This window comes from Vulpes vulpes, chromosome 9 (assembly GCF_048418805.1).
Source record: "Vulpes vulpes isolate BD-2025 chromosome 9, VulVul3, whole genome shotgun sequence".
Classification (NCBI taxonomy): Eukaryota; Metazoa; Chordata; class Mammalia; order Carnivora; family Canidae; genus Vulpes; species Vulpes vulpes.
The window spans coordinates 37,350,577-37,370,504 of record NC_132788.1 but is presented as its reverse complement, the minus strand read 5'-3'; the positions used below and the strand labels follow the sequence as shown (position 1 = coordinate 37,370,504).

The 19,928-nt window shown below is 40.6% G+C and overlaps 1 protein-coding gene across 5 annotated transcripts in view; it reads left to right on the top strand.

The window, feature by feature from the left end:
* The window catches only part of SACS (sacsin molecular chaperone), an 89,754-nt gene that overhangs the window by 55,241 nt on the left and 14,585 nt on the right, over positions 1–19,928 (top strand). For 3 of the 5 annotated variants that reach the window (XM_025996666.2, XM_072719815.1, XM_072719816.1), the window contains 4 exons: positions 6,554–6,700; positions 8,118–9,600; positions 10,232–10,323; positions 17,727–17,753. In XM_025996666.2, the coding sequence (XP_025852451.2) occupies positions 6,554–6,700; positions 8,118–9,600; positions 10,232–10,323; positions 17,727–17,753 (1,749 nt within the window). The remainder of the gene's footprint in view (positions 1–6,553; positions 6,701–8,117; positions 9,601–10,231; positions 10,324–17,726; positions 17,754–19,928) is intronic. The other 2 variants (XM_072719817.1, XM_072719818.1) reach the window with 1 other exon arrangement.

Below are 19,928 nucleotides of genomic sequence, written 5' to 3'. Positions count from 1 at the left end.
CTGAGTGCAGTGTAAAAGTCAATAGGGTGATACACACGATACATATGACTACATATGATTATATATAAGAGAATGACTACATATGATAGAAGATCATTGAAAGTAAGGATTGGTTCAGATGTTCCTGAATAATACTTGTAAAGAGGTGTAAGTCATATATTTTTGAAAAGATGTTTTATGATTTAGGAGAGTAATCAACATTAATTGTTAAATACTTAAACGTTATATATTTAACATTATAGCTGATACATTCATTCTTTAGTCAGATTTGTGATAGCCAAGTCACACTTGTTTGTTGTGTGAAGACAGACCTAATGCACCAGGAGGCTGCATTGTAGCCCTGACCCCTCCTGTCTTGGTGATGGGGGCAGGCTGTCTCTCTGCCATCGTTCAGTTTTATAATGAGAGGAGTACTAAGCCAGGAGTCCTGGTTCTAGGCTTCCCTGATTTATTGTAACCATCGTTGAAAGATACCAGGTGTGGATAGGAGGATCCTGGTCCTGCACAGGCCCTCCACAGGCATGTCTCCACTGGGCACCGATTTACCTGCCCTCACTCAGACCCTCATATTTACTCACCATGATTAAATGGGTGGCCTGGCCCCCGCTTAATTTCAGTCTGCTCTCCTATACATGGTAATAAGAATAAAATCTGCCTCCAAGTTATTTTTTGGATAAATGAGCTCATTTGTGTGATACTTTTATGTTTGGTGTCACACTGATATTATTATGTGTATACCATAGAGTCATAAAGTGACAGTGTGAGGAGATCCTAGAAATGTTTTGCATCAAACTCCTTCCTAAAGTCTTATGATTTTTTGTTTCTAGCCTTGACTTCACTTCTTTTTTTTAAAAAAAAATATTTTAAACAAGATTATTTAACTGAATTTGTGAATAAGTGCAGTTGACCCTGGAAAATTGTAGGGGTAAGGGGTGCCAACCCCCGTGCAGTCAAAAATCTATGTGTAACTTCTGATTCCTCTAAAACTTAACTACCAACAGCCTACTGTTGACCAGAAGCATCTTATCCATAACATAGTTAACCCGTAGTTTGTATACTATATGTATTATATACTATATTCTTACAATATGCTAAACTAGAGGAAAGAAAATGTAAAAAAATCATTAAAGAGAAAGAAAACACATTTATAACACTTATCAAAGAAAATTGTTGTATAATCCATGCAATTCAAACCCGTGTTCAAGGGTTGGCTGTATTTAGAGTCTCTTCAAAGTATTTTCAGATGAACTGATTTAAAATGAACCTGGACACGTAAAAGTAGGGAGAAATGATCTTTTATAGCTTTATGTAACATCAGGACCCTATACGCTCTTGCATATTTGAGATTGTCCTTCTCTTACGTTCAGATGTCAGTGTTCAGATGTCAGTGTTATGTTAGCTGGTATCATCTTAGATCTTAGTTTTGTTTCCCTTTATTGATACTTAGTTATGCAGAAGAGAACTTTTCAGTTCACCTTGTTTTTGTTCTTTTTTATATAATCAGATGACAAAAGGCTCAGTTTGTCAAATTGAAATGCATAGGAATGAGGAGATCGCACCCATTTTCACACAATAAGGATTTCAGAGATGTGGTTAATGAAGAGACATAGTGAAGGAAGTGTGGAGAAGTCTTGCACTCCCAGCACCTCCCCCTAGGTCCATTCATGCTGTGTGGGACACAGCTGGGCCTACAGTTAGCAGAAGTGGATTCTGAGTGATGCATGCCGCCATCTCCTGCACAAAAGGAGCTGTTTTAATCATAAAAAAGTTCATGTTTTTCTCTGATAATTAAATAGCTTGTGACTTTTTCAGGGAGTTCTGTCTCATAAATCTATAAATTCCAGGTTTACTTAAAATAAGGAGGTTCTGTAAGTACCCACTAGGCTCCCCTGCTGGCAGGTAGTAGTGTTGGTGTGTTTGCCCAGAGATCTGTCATAAGCATTTATACAAGGAGATTTGGCTGGGTTCTCTCTCTCTCTCCTATTCCCTTTTAAAAGGAGAAAGTAGATTGCGGGCCTGCTGCTAACCTTTCCTTTCTTCCTACATAACTTTTGTTTGAGAAAATTTTCTGAAGAGATTTATTTTGTTATTTCACTCTCAGAATCCAGAGGTACCCTTTCAATCAGGGTGGATTAGGATATTTTGGAATTGATCTGCAAGGTGGAGGTGGAGATTCAGTGAGATTCAAGATTAAATCTCCAGGATGAGTATAATCAGATAATTCCATGATTAAAATCGTGGACTAAGAACTGGATCATACCTGCTAGACTCAGGAGCCAGTGAAGAGCAAAGCATCTAGCTGACTCGCCCAGTTGTCTGCTGGTTGAGGTGGGCTCGTTGGAACGCCCCCTGGTTCAGACACTGACTAGCCCCTGTGTAAGGCATGCTCCAGAAGCCAGTGTACAGGGCAGTTCCATGATAGTTCCTGGCAGTTCCGGGTGGCGGGTGGTTGTCACCTGTCTCCTTCCTGCTAGGAGCTCACTGACGGTGTTGGACGGGAGACAGTTTTGGTGCGTCAGTAAGGCTTGGAGAAGGAGGATGTGAGGAGGAAATTCTTATTTATGTGAAGTACTACTTTGAATTTGTAAGAACCTGCATCTATTGTTTTGTAATTTGACAAATGTTTTGTAAAAGCAGCTGGGCAGCAAAGGGTTTTCGGGTTGACAGTGGGAAGGAAGAGAGGTCTTCCTTCAGGCGGGTAGCTCTGCTCTGCTCCTGGCAGTGTTAGTGGCGTGTTCCCTGCTGGATTTCTGATTCCCTTCCGTAGCCCTTCCAGTTATGCAGGTTCTCTCCAGATTCTGGTCTCGGTGTTCGGCGTTGTGAGTTTCTGTGGTTCCCGTTTCTGTGTCTTCATAGGTATTTTTAGTGGACGTTTGGAGTTGGCAGGACCAGACACTGTTCACCAGATGCCACTCTCGACTGGCTGTTGTTGGCTATCATTGGCTAATAGGATACTTACTGTATTAAGATTCCTGTAGTAATATCTTGCTAATTGTAAGTACTCACCACGTTAGGTACCACCCATGACTCCAACAGGAACAGGATCTGACCGTTCAGGCGTTGACTCTGTGCTAGGTGTTATGCTTGGCCCTCCTTTGTACTGTGTCATTTGAGCTCCCACACTTCTTCGCAAAGCAATACTGTTCTCCTTACTTTATAGATGAGCAGACGAGGAGACTGAGCCTTCAAGACTTCCATTTGCCTGAAATGATGCAGGTGCTAACGGTAGAGCTGGGTCTGAAATCCATCGTCTGTTTCAGCTACCACATGCTCCTCCTCGGAAAGGCCTCGCAGTCTTGGCGACTCTCCTGTCCATTCTTACACTATTTGACACACAGCACCAGGCCATTTTTGTAAAACAGGCAGGGGCCAGTGTCCCTGTATCTGAGCTCGAATTTATAGGCGAGTGAAGAGAAGCTTCTGGGGGAGCTGGGAGGGCTCTCTCTGTTCATGTGGGCGGGAGTTCCACAGGTTTCTTCACTTTGTAAGAATTCGTCGAGCTGTACACTTAGGATCTTTGCACTTCATTGTGTGTTATATTTCAGTAACTCTTTAAAAGAACAGTGTTTTAAATATGATGAATTACTATAATTAAACATATTCAAAGAAAGAGATTCTGAAGTTTCAAAAGGGTGTTCTAAAAGTAATTTGAATTATCAATTCACGTTTTGAATTCAAATATTTTGAATTTTAATGATGACTTTTTAAAGGAATGCTTTGGAGACAGGGTAGTATTATTCCAAAGTGCTGATTTTAAAATCTGTCACATTAATGATTGTTTTAGTTATACAGGTAATGGCTTGTACAGAAAAAATCCAGAGGCTGACAAAAACAAGTTGATTGTTTATTATTATTATTAAGGATTATTTTTCTCCATATGAAATAATATATTAATAAGGTTTTTTAAAATAGCAAGTCTCCTTAGTACATTTATAGATTATTCCATTTACAAAAAAATTTAAATATGCCATTTAGGAATAAATTTTGTTATCATTCTCAATGGGGAAGCACGGGGAGCCTTTCCCCTAGATCAGGAACAAGACAGGGATGTCCACTCTCACCACTGCTGTTCAACATAGTTCTGGAAGTCCTCGCCTCAGCAATCAGACAACAAAAAGACATTAAAGGCATTCAAATTGGCAAAGAAGAAGTCAAACTCTCCCTCTTCGCCGATGACATGATACTCTACATAGAAAACCCAAAAGCCTCCACCCCAAGATTGCTAGAACTCATACAGCAATTTGGTAGTGTGTCAGGATACAAAATCAATGCCCAGAAATCAATGGCATTTCTATACACTAACAATGAGACTGAAGAAAGAGAAATTAAGGAGTCAATCCCATTTACAATTGCACCCAAAAGCATAAGATACCTAGGAATAAACCTAACCAAAGAGGTAAAAGATCTATATCCTAAAAACTATAGAACACTTCTGAAAGAAATTGAGGAAGACACAAAGAGATGGAAAAATATTCCATGCTCATGGATTGGCAGAATTAATATTGTAAAAATGTCAATGTTGCCCAGGGCAATTTATACGTTTAATGCAATCCCTATCAAAATACCATGGACTTTCTTCAGAGAGTTAGAACAAATTATTTTAAGATTTGTGTGGAATCAGAAAAGACCCCGAATAGCCAGGGGAATTTTAAAAAAGAAAACCATAGCTGGGGGCATCACAATGCCAGATTTCAGGTTGTACTACAAAGCTGTGGTCATCAAGACAGTGTGGTACTGGCAGAAAAACAGACACATAGATCAATGGAACAGAATAGAGAACCCAGAAGTGGACCCTGAAATGTATGGTCATCTAATATTCGATAAAGGAGGAAAGACTATCCATTGGAAGAAAGACAGTCTCTTCAATAAATGGTGTTGGGAAAATTGGACATCCACATGCAGAAGAATGAAACTGGACCACTCTCTTTCACCATACACAAAGATAAACTCAAAATGGATGAAAGATCTAAATGTGAGACAAGAGTCCATCAAAATCATAGAAGAGAACACAGGCAACACCCTCTTTGAACTCGGCCACAGTAACTTCTTGCAAGATACATCCACAAAGGCAAAAGAAACAAAAGCAAAAATGAACTATTGGGACTTCATCAAGATAAGAAGCTTTTGCACAGCAAAGGATACAGTCAACAAAACTAAAAGACAACCTACAAAATGGGAGAAGATATTTGCAAATGACATATCAGATAAAGGGCTAGTTTCCAAAATCTATAAAGAACTTATTAAACTCAACACCAAAGAAACAAACAATCCAATCATGAAATGGGCAAAAGACATGAAGAGAAATCTCACAGAGGAAGACATGGACATGGCCAACATGCACTTGAGAAAATGCTCTGCATCACTTGCCATCAGGGAAATACAAATCAAAACCACAATGAGATACCACCTCACACCAGTGAGAATGGGGAAAATTAACAAGGCAGGAAACAACAAATGTTGGAGAGGATGTGGAGAAAGGGGAACCCTCTTACACTGTTGGTGGGAATGTGAACTGGTGCAGCCACTCTGGAAAACTGTGTGGAGGTTCCTCAAAGAGTTAAAAATAGACCTGCCCTACGACCCAGCAATTGCACTGTTGGGGATTTACCCCAAAGATTCAGATGCAATGAAACGTCGGGACACCTGCACCCCGATGTTTCTATCAGCAATGTCCACAATAGCCAAACTGTGGAAGGAGCCTCGGTGTCCATCGAAAGATGAATGGATAAAGAAGATGTGGTTTATGTATACAATGGAATATTACTCAGCAATTAGAAATGACAAATACCCACCATTTGCTTCAACGTGGATGGAACTGGAGGGTATTATGCTGAGTGAAATAAGTCAATCGGAGAAGGACAAACAGTGTATGTTCTCATTCATTCGGGGAATATGAATAATAGTGAAAGGGGATATAAAGGAAGGGAAAAGAAATGTTGGGAAATATCAGGAAGGGAGACAGAACATAAAGACTCCTAACTCGGGGAAACGAACTAGGGGTGGTGGAAGGGGAGGAGAGCGGGTGTTGGAGGGGAATGGGTGACGGGCACTGAGGTGGACACTTGACGGGATGAGCACTGGGTGTTTTTCTGTATGTTGGTAAATTGAACACCAATAAAAATTAATTAAAAAAAATAAAAAAAATAAAAATACTAGAACTTTCACAAGTTAAAAAAAAATAAATAAATTTTGTATAGTAATAGTATACTGTGATTAATTTCCTTGTTTGCTCTGTGGTTTGGATGTCTAAGGATCATAGCATCCTTAATTTTTCCTTTTTGGAGTTTTGGCCAGCAATATTTTTTTTTTCTGCTAGCGATTTTTACCATTAAGTTTGTGTTTTTATTTTTATTATGAAAATTGGAATTATAGTGTAAAATCTGGTAACTCCATTCACTTCTCTTATCTTCTACGGAATAAGCAGTTTTATGTAGGGGAAGCTCTTGAAAGAGGACCGAATGCCATGGCTTACTTCTTTCTGAATACCTGCATGTGTATTTTACTTTTAAAAAATTCTTATTATGTTTCTATGCATGTGCATTTTAACACCCAGGGCCAGCTCTGTATGTATACAACAATGCGGTTTTCACTCCAGAGGACTGGCATGGCATTCAGGAAATAGCAAGAAGTAGGAAAAAGGACGACCCCCTGAAGGTTGGAAGATTTGGAATTGGATTTAATTCTGTCTATCATATAACAGGTATAGTATTTGATTTTTCAGTCATGGTTGTGAAAATTATTTTAACCAAAATATAAGCCTATATTTTTATTGCATTTACATTATTATAGTATATTGTATAACACAAATATATTAAATTATGTCACAATTATACATGAACGTTAACGTTGATGTGTTCAACCATTTTCGAGTTACCCCTCAGGTGTGTGACATGTGGAAGTTTTAAAATTTTAAATTTTACAGGGGCACACTTGTGAGTTGCCTAAACGTGGAGACTGTTGTGCAGGAATGATTTTGTAGTCAAAGAGTCTAGCTGACTGTGAGCATCTGCATATCTCTGGATTTGTTCCTTGCTTGAGAATGAGCATGTTGATGTCAGACAGTATTAACTGGAGTGCTGTTCTATAATCTGAGGATTTGCAAAGGTCATGTGTTATGCTTTACAACCATCAGGAGTCTCTGACATAATTTCAGTAATGGGAGTGCAGACACGACGTAAAGGGAGTGTAGCCCAGAGCGCCATCCCACCACATTGTTGATCGATTGAGTGGCTGGGTTGGTGGATGTCACATTTCCTACTTAAAATATCTGAAATTTTAGGGCTCCGTGGTTGTGACGGCTCTGCCTTATGTGGACAACCTTAAATATTAAAGGTGCTAAAGGTGCATGAAGGTTTGGTGCTAAAGTCAGCATGTGAGGCAAAACCTGTCAAAACTTATAAGGACTTGAAGTCCTTATGAAGGCACCATGGTGAAGAATTTCTCTAAGTAGGAGAGCACCTGACACATCTAGTTTCTCTGCCAGTGTCTCCGTTTTCTGTCTGTGGTTGAGAAACAAGCGAAATAGTTGCTCTTGGTTTTAGGAGCCATACTATACAAAAAATGTGTCTTGAGCAGCACTGGGTTTAGGTTCTGCATGGTGAGGTGTGCTCAGTGTGAGAAGCACAGGGGTGGAGGCTTGTGAACACTCACTCCAGGGCCTTTGCTAACTGAGTTACATGGTGGGCAGAGTCACCTGTGCTGTGATTTCTCTCCCCCTCTTTTCAGAGAATCTGAGTAAAATTTTTATTTTGAGCATAGGATGCAACTCTTTTGTATAGTTGGGTTCAGGTGGCTGTGGAGGCTGAGTACAAATATACAGATACCCTTTACATATTTGTTTAGTAGGTATTTCACAGTAATCATTTCAGGTTTCTCTGCCTTGTACTGACTGATTCAAAAGTGAAATTACTATATTTCATATGCAGAGAATTACATTTCTGAAGCTAAATTTAGTTTGCTATTAGATAAATCTGTGTTAAAGTCACTTTATGAAAAAAAAAGTCACTTTATGGTTTATGCTTTTCCACATATGATATCTTGATAGTAGCTATGCATCATAGTTACAGCTGTCCATTAAATTTCAGCATCAATCATGACTGTTGAATTTTTCTTTACAGATGTTCCTTGTATCTTTAGTGGTGATCAGATTGGGATGCTAGATCCTCATCAAACGCTTTTTGGTCCACATGAATCAGGCCAATGTTGGAATCTCAGAGATGACAGCAAAGAAATTAGTGAACTTTCGGACCAGTTTGCGCCATTTATTGGCATTTTTGGAAGCACCAAGGAAACGTTTGTAAATGCCAATTTTCCAGGAACGTTTTTCCGTTTCCCTCTTCGCCTACAGCCTTCCCAGCTTAGTAGTAACCTCTACAATAAGCAGAAGGTTCTTGAGTTGTTTGACTCCTTCAGGGCAGATGCAGACACAGTGCTGCTCTTCCTGAAGAGTGTGCAGGATGTCTCCTTACATGTCCGAGAGGCCGATGGAACTGAGAAACTGGTGTTTAGGGTGACTGCTAGTGAAAATAAGGCCCTGAAACATGAGCGGCCCAATTCTGTAAAGATCCTGGAAACTGCAATAAGTAACTATTGTAAAAAGATTCCAAGCAATAGCATCACCTGTGTCACATATCACATAAACATAGTTTTAGAAGATGAGAGCACTAAGGACGCGCAGAAAACATCGTGGCTGGTCTGTAACAGTGTGGGCGGGCGAGGGATTAGCAGTAAACTTGATTCTCTAGCTGATGAACTGAAGTTTGTCCCAATCATTGGAATAGCCATGTCTTTATCGAGAGATGATGAAGAAAAAGGAGCAACAGCTGATTTCTCAGGAAAAGCCTTCTGTTTTCTGCCTTTGCCGCCAGGTGAGGAGAGCAAAACAGGCCTTCCAGTTCATATCAGTGGGTTCTTTGGCTTGACTGACAATCGCAGAAGCATCAAGTGGCGAGAGCTGGACCAGTGGAGAGACCCTGCAGCCCTGTGGAATGAGTTTCTCGTCATGACTGTTGTCCCTAAAGCCTATGCGACTCTCATCTTAGATTCCATAAAACGTCTGGAGACCGAAAGGAGCTCCGATTTTCCCTTGTCAGTTGACCTCATCTATAAGCTTTGGCCTGATGTGAGCAAGGTCAGGGTGCACTGGCAGCCGGTGTTAGAGCCTCTGTTTAACGAGCTGTTCCAGAACGCAGTCATGTATTCCCTTAGCAACCAGTGGGTCAAGTTGGAGCAGGCTTACTTCTCGGAACTGGACGAAAGTTGGGAATGCGTGAAAAGTGTGCTCAGCTACCTCCAGAGCTCAGGGAAGCAGATTGTCAAGGTTCCCGCCAACCTCGCTGCTGCCGTTCAGCTCGCTGCCTCCAGTGCCAAACCTGTGAGGAAGGTGACACCCGCCTGGGTGCGGCAGGTTTTGAGGAAGTCTGCGCACCCTGGTGGTGCCCAAGACAAGCTTCACCTTCTGGAATTCGTGCTTTCTGACCAGGCCTATAGTGAACTTCTGGGCTTAGAGCTGCTGCCTTTACAAAATGGAAATTTTGTGCCCTTCTCCTCATCCGTATCAGATCAAGATGTTATTTATATTACCTCAGAAGACTATCCAAGGTAGAGCTCATGCTTCTGCAGTGCTCGTTCCCTTGAGGGCCCCTCCCCTCTTCCTCTCTCCCCCTCCCTCCCTCTCCTTTATTGTGAAATCCATTGCTCATCCATGTAGATTTTGTAGTCAGGAAGACTTTTGCAGAAATCCTTTGTTAAACTATGGTAAGGCACATTTTTACATCCTAAAGTGAAAAAGCATTGAAATGTTGTTGGTCAGCCAGAAACTTACTGAACAGGTGTTTCTCTTGGAAATCTCAGTAACAGGACCCTGAAAACAATGGTTATAAAGTACTAATGATAACGAAGTAAGATGTGTCTATAATGAATTATTTTGATGAAATTTAATGAGAATAGTACATTAATTTAACTGAGGATGTGTATGTCATCTCAGAAAATAAAGGTGATTTTATCTAAGATGTTTAGACTACTTGGACTTGGATATGGTGCATGAGGCCACCATATTTTAAAGTGAAGCCTAAGTAATATTCAATCAAAAAAGTATTATAGTGTGATTTGGTATGCGCATTATAATTCTATGTAAAATAGAACATTTAACTGACTTGAAATTACAAAATTGAATTACTTTACCTTAGAATCGTTAGAAGGTAATAATTGCTGTGTTCCTTTCACTTTTTAGGTCCCTTTTCCCAGGTCTTGAAGGAAGGTTCATTTTGGATAGCTTGAAGCCTCACCTCATCGCTGCTTTAAAGGAAGCTGCCCAAACCCGAGGTATTATAGTTGTTCAGTTGTTTTTTTAAATAAACCTATTGCTAAAAATATTAAGTTTGTATAAGTTTTCTTTGAAGTTGAGCCAATATGAAATTGCCAAGAGTTTTCCATTCTAGACCTGTAAGTTAGCAATTTTAGTTGATTCAGTCTAATGTAATTGTTAGATTTTAAGGCATGTCAGTACTAGATTCTAAGAGTCCAAAAGTCGGGTATTGTATTTCAGAACCTCTTCTGTCATGGGAGGGTGGTGTACATGTATGGTGATTTCTTACACAACTTTTAATGCTTTCCCATTTCCTTTCTCACATGCACGCCTAAGTCTCCCATTTTGTAGCCCGGATAGTAGTAGCACAGATGTTGTTGATTGGGTTGCATAGAGGACAAAGAGGAAAGTTTGATTCCAGGTCAGAAGCTCATGTGTGCGGGGAGCTTTGGTCTTGCACCTGCCAGCTTTGTGTCGCCCGTACCACCCTGTCCTCAGAGTTCTTGTGACCATGCTGGGTCAGCTCCAGGTCTGCACTGCCTCCAGCTGCAGACACATGAAAGTGTCAGGAAAGGGGACTCTTGAGGTCTTGGCAAAGGATGTCCTTTATTGAGAATTCTTTTTAGGGAGAGACAGAGTGATTTGGGAGAAAAAAATCACCATGGTTCTCAGTTTAATAGTATCTTTCAACTTTTGTGAGCATCCTTGCCCTTATTAAACCATTGCTTGAGCTGTTTCTTTCTAAGTTAGATATTGCCCTGAAAAATTCTGGGTTTGTCCCATTGTTTAAGGTTAGAAGGCACATTTTTTTGTGGCATTGTCTTTTATAGCATCTGCTCTTTTCTTCTGAAGGAAAATGACTAAAGGAAAGTTGGTGGTCATTGTACATCTTGACTCATTTAAATAAAAGTGAAAGGAGTTGGGATGGGGGAAGCGAGCTAAGGATGAGCCCAGGCGAGACCGAAGGAAGAAGAATCTGCAGTGCTGTTACCATAAGGATCTATAACTGTGAGCAAGGAATTGGACGTGGATCTTTCCACTATCCAGATTATTCACTGAATTGGGAATGGTCATCTTCAAAGCCTTTGAGGGAGTCTAAACTTGGATTCCTATAACCCTACTGTTCTTTGCTCCAAAGTTTTAGAAATCCTTATTTTTCAGAATCTGTATGACAGTCTCTTTTAAAAACTGCACATTGCAATATAATGTACATACAGAAGAGTACATGTCATAAATGTAGGTTCAATGCACTTAAGATTTTATTTATTCATGAAAGACACAGAGAGGCAGAGACACAGGCAGAGGGAAAGCAGGCTCCCCGCAAAGAGGCCAGTGTGGGACCATCCCAGGACCATGGGATTACGCCCTCAGCTGAAGGTAGACGCTCAATTGCTGAGCCACCCAGGTGCCCCTCAGTGCAGTTTTATAAACCAAATACATGTAGGTCAAAACCCAGAAGATTGCCCACACCCATACTCTGCCTCTCTGGTCCTAACCACTCCCACCGTGATCCTGGAGTCTAGTAGCACAGATTAGCTCAGCTAGTTACTGTGCTTTCTGGAAGGGGAAATCATGCGATATGTGCCGTGTCTGTTTCTCTGACTTGCTCTTATGTTTGTGAGATCCATCCAGGGTAGCTGAGTTATAGATCATTCTTTCTTATTGTGTGTATATTACTTTCTTTTGAAGAGAATGTTTTTGTTAATGGCTAGTAGTTTCTCAGGTGGATATGGATTTGGAAATCAGCCCAGTTATATAAGTTTTTTCAGAACCAAATCAGGTGAAAAGGGTACAAATCCAACAGAATAATACTGCTTTAACTGGAAACTTTTTAGATACCATGTGGCACAGGGCATGGCCACAACCTGCCTATTCATCCTTAAGTGGAAGGGAGCACCTGTTATATTTTTGGGAAAGAGTTAAGTTTATACATTTACTGACATAATTTGACATTTTTGTAAAGTTGTGTCTTTGTACTTTGGGTATCTTTTCTTATCTACTTTGGATTCTGATTTGTTTTTTGGAATTATATCATAAGCACTGTTTTTTCTCTGGTCCTTTGTTAATTTTCTCTGGACTGTTACACTAGATGGGACACGTTGACTCTTTCTGCTTGTCACCCATAATGTATAGCTCGGTTCTCCCAGACATTATCTTCAAGGTCACTTTTCTTTATCTCAGTTAAAGTGTATGCTACCATTCTCATGATTATTAAGTAATCCTAACCTCTGGCCTTTTCAATATTTTATCTGGCCCATGGGTGATAGGTGCCTGCCTCCTGGGCATCTTCCCTATTGTTTATGTACAATTAGTTCCAGGCAAAAAGTAGTTTTTCATACTAGTTTGTTGCCTTTAACAGTTTTAATGTTTGGGGAGTAGAGCCTGATGAGGATCCAGTAATTTAAACCCTTGCTTTGTTTTTCTGAGAGCTGAGTTGGTAAAGAGATGCCCTGAGACGAGTCCAGCAGATAAATGTCACAGATCACCTCTGACGTCCTGATAATTCTGGTAGTGGAGATCATGGCTGGGGACAGGTGGCTTGCTTCTGCCCTTGATCCAGAATCATCCAGATCAGCTCACTGGTGTATGCACAGGCCGCGTGGAAGACTCCAGGCTGTTCTACATGGGTCCTGCCCTGCACAGCGCAGTGTGGGGGAGAACCCCCCCCACCCCCCCCCGGCTTCCTAGAAACTTGCAGATTCTTTTTCTGAAGTTACCAGTCAGATCAGTCATTCCACTGTCGGATGGCGTGGGGTAAATGGAGGGGATGAGTGAGTGTTGGAGGGGAGAGGCCGTGTCATTTTTATAGAGCTCCCTTCATGTGGTGGGGAGCATCACACATGTACAACATTTGAGTTTGTATTTAGTATTTTAATTTTTTACCCTATATAATGATTATGTGGCTGTTTTGCTGACATACAGCACTGTGGACTTCTGTTTATTCACTATAAGTAACAAGCGATTGCCTGGTTTTGAAAGTGCTGTTGCACGGAATTGTAACATGAGGTATTTTTTTCCTCTGCCGTCGGTGCTTCTCTGACTCCAGAGCTCTGATAGAATCTGTCTCATTTGATAGTGGTACTTGTATCACATTTAGAGTCCTGAGCTAAATATTGAGTAACTGCTTTTGCTTTCACCGTTTGCCTCTACTGCCCCTTTGCTGTTACCATGAAACATGTTTCTGTGTATCCCTTTTTGGGGAAAACAGAACAGACTTGACTTTGATTACCTTTCTTGTATTCTGCCCTGGTCCATGGTCCAGCTTCTAGAAAGAATAGGGTATGCCTACAATCTGTACCTCCTCCTCATCTGTTAGCACGGCAGATGAGCCTTTGCTTCTGCTAGATTTCCAATAAAATTGCCAGGCTGAGGTCACCAGTTAATGACTTTTTTATTGTTAAATCCAGTGGACTTATGTGGTTGCTTTTACCTAATCTCCGTGAAGCTTAGAGGATGCTGCTCATGTCCTTTCTGAGCTCCTTGGCTTCATGACACCATTCTCTTTTAGTGTCTTTATGCTTCTTTGCCTGCTTCTTGGAGTTATTTGTGAATCCCTACTCCTGAATTTACCCCTTGAATATGGACTAGTGTGGGAGCTCTTAGCTCTTCCATTTTGCTCTCACTCTGTCTCCCCACGCAGCCCACACCCCTGCCACCATACCTGAGGAAGGACTGCCACATCTCCAGTTGCCACTCCAGTGATGAGAGGGGCAGTGTGGTATAGTGGTTACATGCCTGGGCTCACACCTGATTCCTCCACTGTGTGACTTTGGATAAATTAGCCAACCTCTCTGAGCCCTGTTTTCTAATCAGTAACATGGTAATATAATAACCTCCTTCATGAGAGTCTAGCTGAGGCCCTCAAGATTTAATGACATCAAATGCAACATTGCTTTATTACAAAGTTAATGAAATGAGATACGAGATGAATCAAGGATGGCAGGCAGTCACAACTTTCTAATTGAGTTTGGTCAAGTTTTGCAGTATAGCAGCAGGGCAGATCATTGGAAGGTGTTGTCGTGGTACATTACTCATCCTGGTTGTTACTTGGGCAATCGCGTGGTACAGATGTCATATAAGGATACTGATGAAGTGGCTGCTGTTATCATTTTGCACTTGGAGCTCTATGAGTATCTCAGAATTAACATTTTCCTGACTTGAGTCCTTGTCCTATCCTGAAATCTCTTTGCCCTGCTTCTTGGCTCTCTCTTCTTTGGCTGTCACCATTGTAGCATAGGTCCCTCCTCACAGATTCCTCACCCTTCACTGGGTCATGTCCCTCCCCTGCTCGGCATTCCCAGTGGACTCGGATTCTTTCAGGATGGACCTAGTATTGTTTGTGTTGGCAACAGGGCTTTCCCTGATTGTAAACTTGCCATCTCGTTGGCTTTGGTTCATTTACTGTCCCCCTCCTAAGCACTTGTAGTTGGATGAACTTACCACTCCATTTGTCTCCTGAGAGCAAAGACACTTGTCACCACCACATAGTGCAGGGACTGCTTTAAGGTGGATGCTTGGTGATTGTCTTTACCTGAAGGAAAGTTATCTCACATCTGTATTTTTGTATGTGGTGTTCCCTTAGCTTAGAACACCCTCTCCACCCTCCTCTTTGCCACTCTGACTTGTGTTCATCCTTGACTCTTCAGCCCACACGTGTCCTCTAAGAAGCTGCCTTTCACGTGGGCTGCCCTACGCCCATCCTGGCCTTGCACCTCTGCGGTAGATGTCTCTGCTGGGCTCAGGGAGCTTGGTACATAGTCCATTTAGTCCTCTGCTTGATCAGGATCATAATTTTATTGGGCTAGACTGTAAAATCCTTGAGAGCAGGGACCATCCCTTATTTTGTTTTTGTATTTCCAGTGCCTGCTTGACAAGTCTGGTTGGACATGTTCATGCTTCCACATGCTGGGCTTTGGATGTTGTTGCGGGGGACAGGGGCGCAAAGATGAAAAGGCAATTAAATCCCTGGGATTGTGCCTGTGATTTACTCTTTCCTTTCCAGATGAGTATCTTCTGTCCTCTTACTTGCTTTTCATAATTGTGAGATAATCGAGTGTATGTTGTCATCGTCATTTGAGTTATTTGTTAAGTTACTTGAGTAAATGCTTAACTATCAGAATTTGGAGAAGAGTTAGAAGAACAGGTAGATGGGTTTTGGAGGAAATAAATAGAAAAAAAAAGCTAAATCAGACAAATGGTAAGAGTGCCTGCTAGGTTAGGTTAGCACCAAGATCCTATTTATATTCAAAATATTTTTTGTATTTACTTATTACATATGGTGTCACACCTTGCTCTGTTTCATGATCAAGACTCCCAGTAAACATTTGTCTGAGGTTCCCCTGTGTATAGCAGGCATCCTCCTGGGTGGAGACAATGTGATGAAGAATAAAAGTGGAAGGAACTCACAGTCCAGTGGGGACAGCAATGTGAATAATACTTCCATTTAGTGGGATGGCTCCTGTGTCAGATGCTGGGAAGAGAGTCAGTATGAAGAGGGGTGGCAGGTTGAGGGACCTCACAGGGGAACTGGCCCAGCTTCTGTCTCAGACATTTAGGGGAAAGACCACAAACATTACATCTGGAGAGACAACTTGTATGCCTTGTCCACGTTGATGCTACTTTGTGAGGATTTACAGTACTCATTGCAGAGACAATCTCATAGAAGTGTGCAGAAATATTCAGCAGAAATAGCAATGTCAGGTGCCAACCTCAGGCATATAGATTAGCAACATCCCAGAGATTTGGAGGCAGGATTTGTACCATGAGAATGTTCTGGGTTACTACACTCACAGCTCACTGTCAGGCAGAAGGGCCCTGTTTTAAGAAGTCTCCCAGCCCCTCTCCCCGCAGGTGGCCAGCATGTCTCACCTTGAATATGGGAGTAACCTTGAAAGTCTCCCCACACCCATTCTTGCTTCTCTAGTTAATAGAGTGATAGTATGGTTACGATTATCTTTCTAAAATACGTTCTCACTTCTTACCTGAAAATCTGGGAAAGGCTTCCCCTTTTTCCTTGGAACAAAGACCAAAATCCTAAACATTTCATATGAGGCCCTTCATTATGTGGCTCCATTTTCTGGATGTTATAAAGATGCCTGGTACATGGAAAGGTATCTATCAGTGTCTGATATTATTGTGATTGTTATCAATATTCTCTCTTATTGTCTCCATTGATCTTTCTCATATTTGGGGGACAGGCTGTTCTTTTCCTCCCTTAGGTGTGGTGTACATGGTTTCCTCTACCCCCTCCCCCAGTCTTGCTCCCTCAGGTTCGGCTGTCTCATTCATGGCCAGTGTGTCCTTGTGGCACACTATGCTCCTTGTAGCATTTGTACTATACCCGTATACCTGTTTAATCATTTATAATAATTTATCTAATACCCATCTTGCCTGTTAGACTATGAGACATAGTCATGTGTCTTGTTTATTTCTCTGTCTCTAGTGCTCAGTCAATACTGACTGACAAAATGCCTCTAAAGTAATTGGAAGAATGTTTAGATTAGAAGAGCTTAAATTCCTTTGGTAAGAGCATGGTCTCTGTGTTAGCTGCCAAGTGTAGCCTAAGTTACCCAAATTCATAAATGTTCACAGAGCCGTGGACATGTACTTGAGCCAAGAAATGGCTTGCTTTGGGCAGAGGGAGGTGTTCGATGGCCATGGAGAATTCTTTGAAGTTTGGACTTATTGGTGGTTACCATAAGCAAACTGTGGAAATATATGATAAAACCTCCCTTTTTTTTAAATCATAGAGTCAAAATTATATTTACTTTATGGAGATAACTCCAAAAATTATATACTTACTTTATAGAGGTACTCCCAATTTTTGGAGTGATTTACCTTGTAAATTAGATGTCTTCTCTTTCTTAGTTATTTTTTAAGAGGGGGAGGGACGAAGAGAGGGAGAGAGAAAATCTCAAGCAGGCTCCACACCCAGAATGGGGCCTGAGGTGGGGCTCAATCTCATGACCCTGAGAGCGTGACCTGAGCCAAAATCCAGAGTTGGATTTACTTAGCCACCCAGGTGCCCCTTCCCTTTCTTAATTCTTATCTGAAATATCCAAATATCACATGATACTCATCTGTACATAAAGCACATTGGGAGCTTATTAAGTGACTTTATTTATGCTATGGAAATGTAGTTTACCCATATAAGTTCATATTCCTTTCTTCTTTGCTTTCTTTCTGAACGAAGATTTCCCACCCTTTATATAGTTGAATTTAGTGTGCATTGAAATACATTTAAAGTCTTAAATGTATATTTTGCTTTATTTGGAGTTCTGTTTATGGCTTTTCTTTTACATAGTCATGTGTAAGATTCCATAGACAGTGTTATCTTAAGATGTAGAATGATTTCTGTAGCCATCATGTGAAATTGTGACAATTCTGGCTTTTTCTAAGATTGGATTTAATTATATTCTAGCACAACAACTTCTCTGGGGATATTCAGGTATGGTAACTGACTAAATGTTGTGTTTATTTGTAGCCTGATGTTTTTGTTCATTTGATTCTTTGAATCCTGTTTTTTTATTTACCAAAGTAGCTAGAAATTATGTTATCAATTTTTTTTTTCTGGTGCTGATAACTATTAAAGGAGAGAGGAAACTATGCCAATATAGGTATGTAGGTCGTGGTTGTACATACCACAATAAAACCATATTTAAGTGACTTGGAAACATTCATTTCATAAAACATTTGGTCTCAACTGAAAGAATTATGCTGAAATTTGTATTTTAAGCTGCGGGTTTTAATGGGAAAGTGTGAATGAATGCACCTCTCTTATAAGATACACATAAATATTGAGATTAGAAAGTATAGAGGGGAACCAGTTCTAGGATCTGTGGCCCTGAAGGGAGGAAGTCCTGTAGTATCCACAGTGGCTTTGGGCTGACGTGGTGAAGTGGGAATGGCAACACAGCCCACTCCTTGGCCCGTTGAGGAGAGTGAGGTGGCTAACACAGCCTTCATTAGGAAAAATAGGCTGATTGTACTTACAGTGCCTGCTGTGTCCTTTTATGGATTTCTTTTTAATAAAAAATTTTGACTCAGCTGGTATTATTTTCCCCTAGTTCATGTTTCACTTGGAAAATTAGAGGATGCAAGATTTGCTTTACAGAAATTGTTTTTGTGGTAAATATTATTTTTGGAGTCGATCAGCTTTGAAGTAAGCTGTACCTATACTCAAATTAGTCGAGAAACCAAGTCATTGCTATATTGATGATTCCTATTAATATTAAATTTGGTTTCCAGCTTGTCCACAGCTACTGTTACTGTATATTTTTAAACCTTAGTGTAGCTTATACTTCTAACGTATAATCAAAGAGGGAAACAAAATAGTAGTAGAAGTAGGCTGCGTAGTTGTCATATGCCCTGGGGGTGCTGTGGGTAATGGCAGTGACTTCTCCATTTGTCGTGGCCTCCCCGCTTCTAGATGAACACTAGGGACAGTAGGAAGACAGAATGCTGCTGTGGACTTCTTGAGAAGAAATTTGGTCACCAGTGGATTTTTGAACCACATTGGCAGGCTCCACGTTAGAGTGGATATTTCTGCTGGATGCCCACAGAAACTTGCAGTGCTGCCACTAGACCTGCCCAGTGCCAAATGGAGTGCTTGGAGGGCAGACGCGCACTTTCCTGTCCTCTCTTGGTTCCTTTCCTTTCCCATCTTTCTTTCTGTTGCTTGGAAGATTTGACTCATCTGTAGCTTACCATTGAATGGACTTTCACTCTGTCACCCAAGTATTTAGAGAGAAATTTGATATCTCTACCTAGTAGAGTGTTGTCAGACCTCATCACCCATTGAAGCTGCCACTGCTCCTTTCCGTACAAGAAAAATGTAAAGAACTGTTGCTGTACTTATGGCCTCAGATGCCCAGAGTCAGCTGGCCATGACTCTGAAGGAGTCTGGTCAAGTGTAATGAGCCCCCATTCAGTGAAATTCAAGACTGAGATTTCTTGGTTAAGTAAATGTTGATGTAGTCTATAATATCCTATCTTCATCTGTGTCAAAAATCAATCTCAAAGTTAGTACTGAACATAAACTTGAGAATAAAATGCAAGCAAAAAATACAGCATAGTCTTTGAAGAGTGATTCAGTGTGTTGATGTCATTGTTTTGAAAAGATAGTAAAAACTATTCTTAGAAGAGTTATTTCTAAAAACAAAAAAACAAAAAAAAAGTTATTTCTGAAATAACTTATTATCTCTTATTATGTTTAGTAATAGTTTAGCTAAAATATTTCTCTCCAGGAACACTTCCGATACTGTAGAGTTGACCTCTTTTGATGGTGTTGATGATTTTCAAAGCAAGACCAACAAAAACACAGTCCTTTATTAAAATGCTACAAAAATTATTTTCCAATACTGTTAGAGGTGCTTTACCATATCAATGGCTTTCTAACCTAAGATGTGAAGATTTTTTTTTCTATGTTAACATTTATACTTTAGGGTGAAAAGCTATAAAGGCTTAAATACAAACTAAATAGACATCAGGACTTCAGATTGAATCCATCTAAGTACTTTAGAATTATGTCGTAATTTCATTTTCTCTCTCCTTTATTTTCTCTTATGTTTTTTCAGTTGAGCATGACTGGTGTATTAGTTGCATGTTATATGTGGTGTGGGTG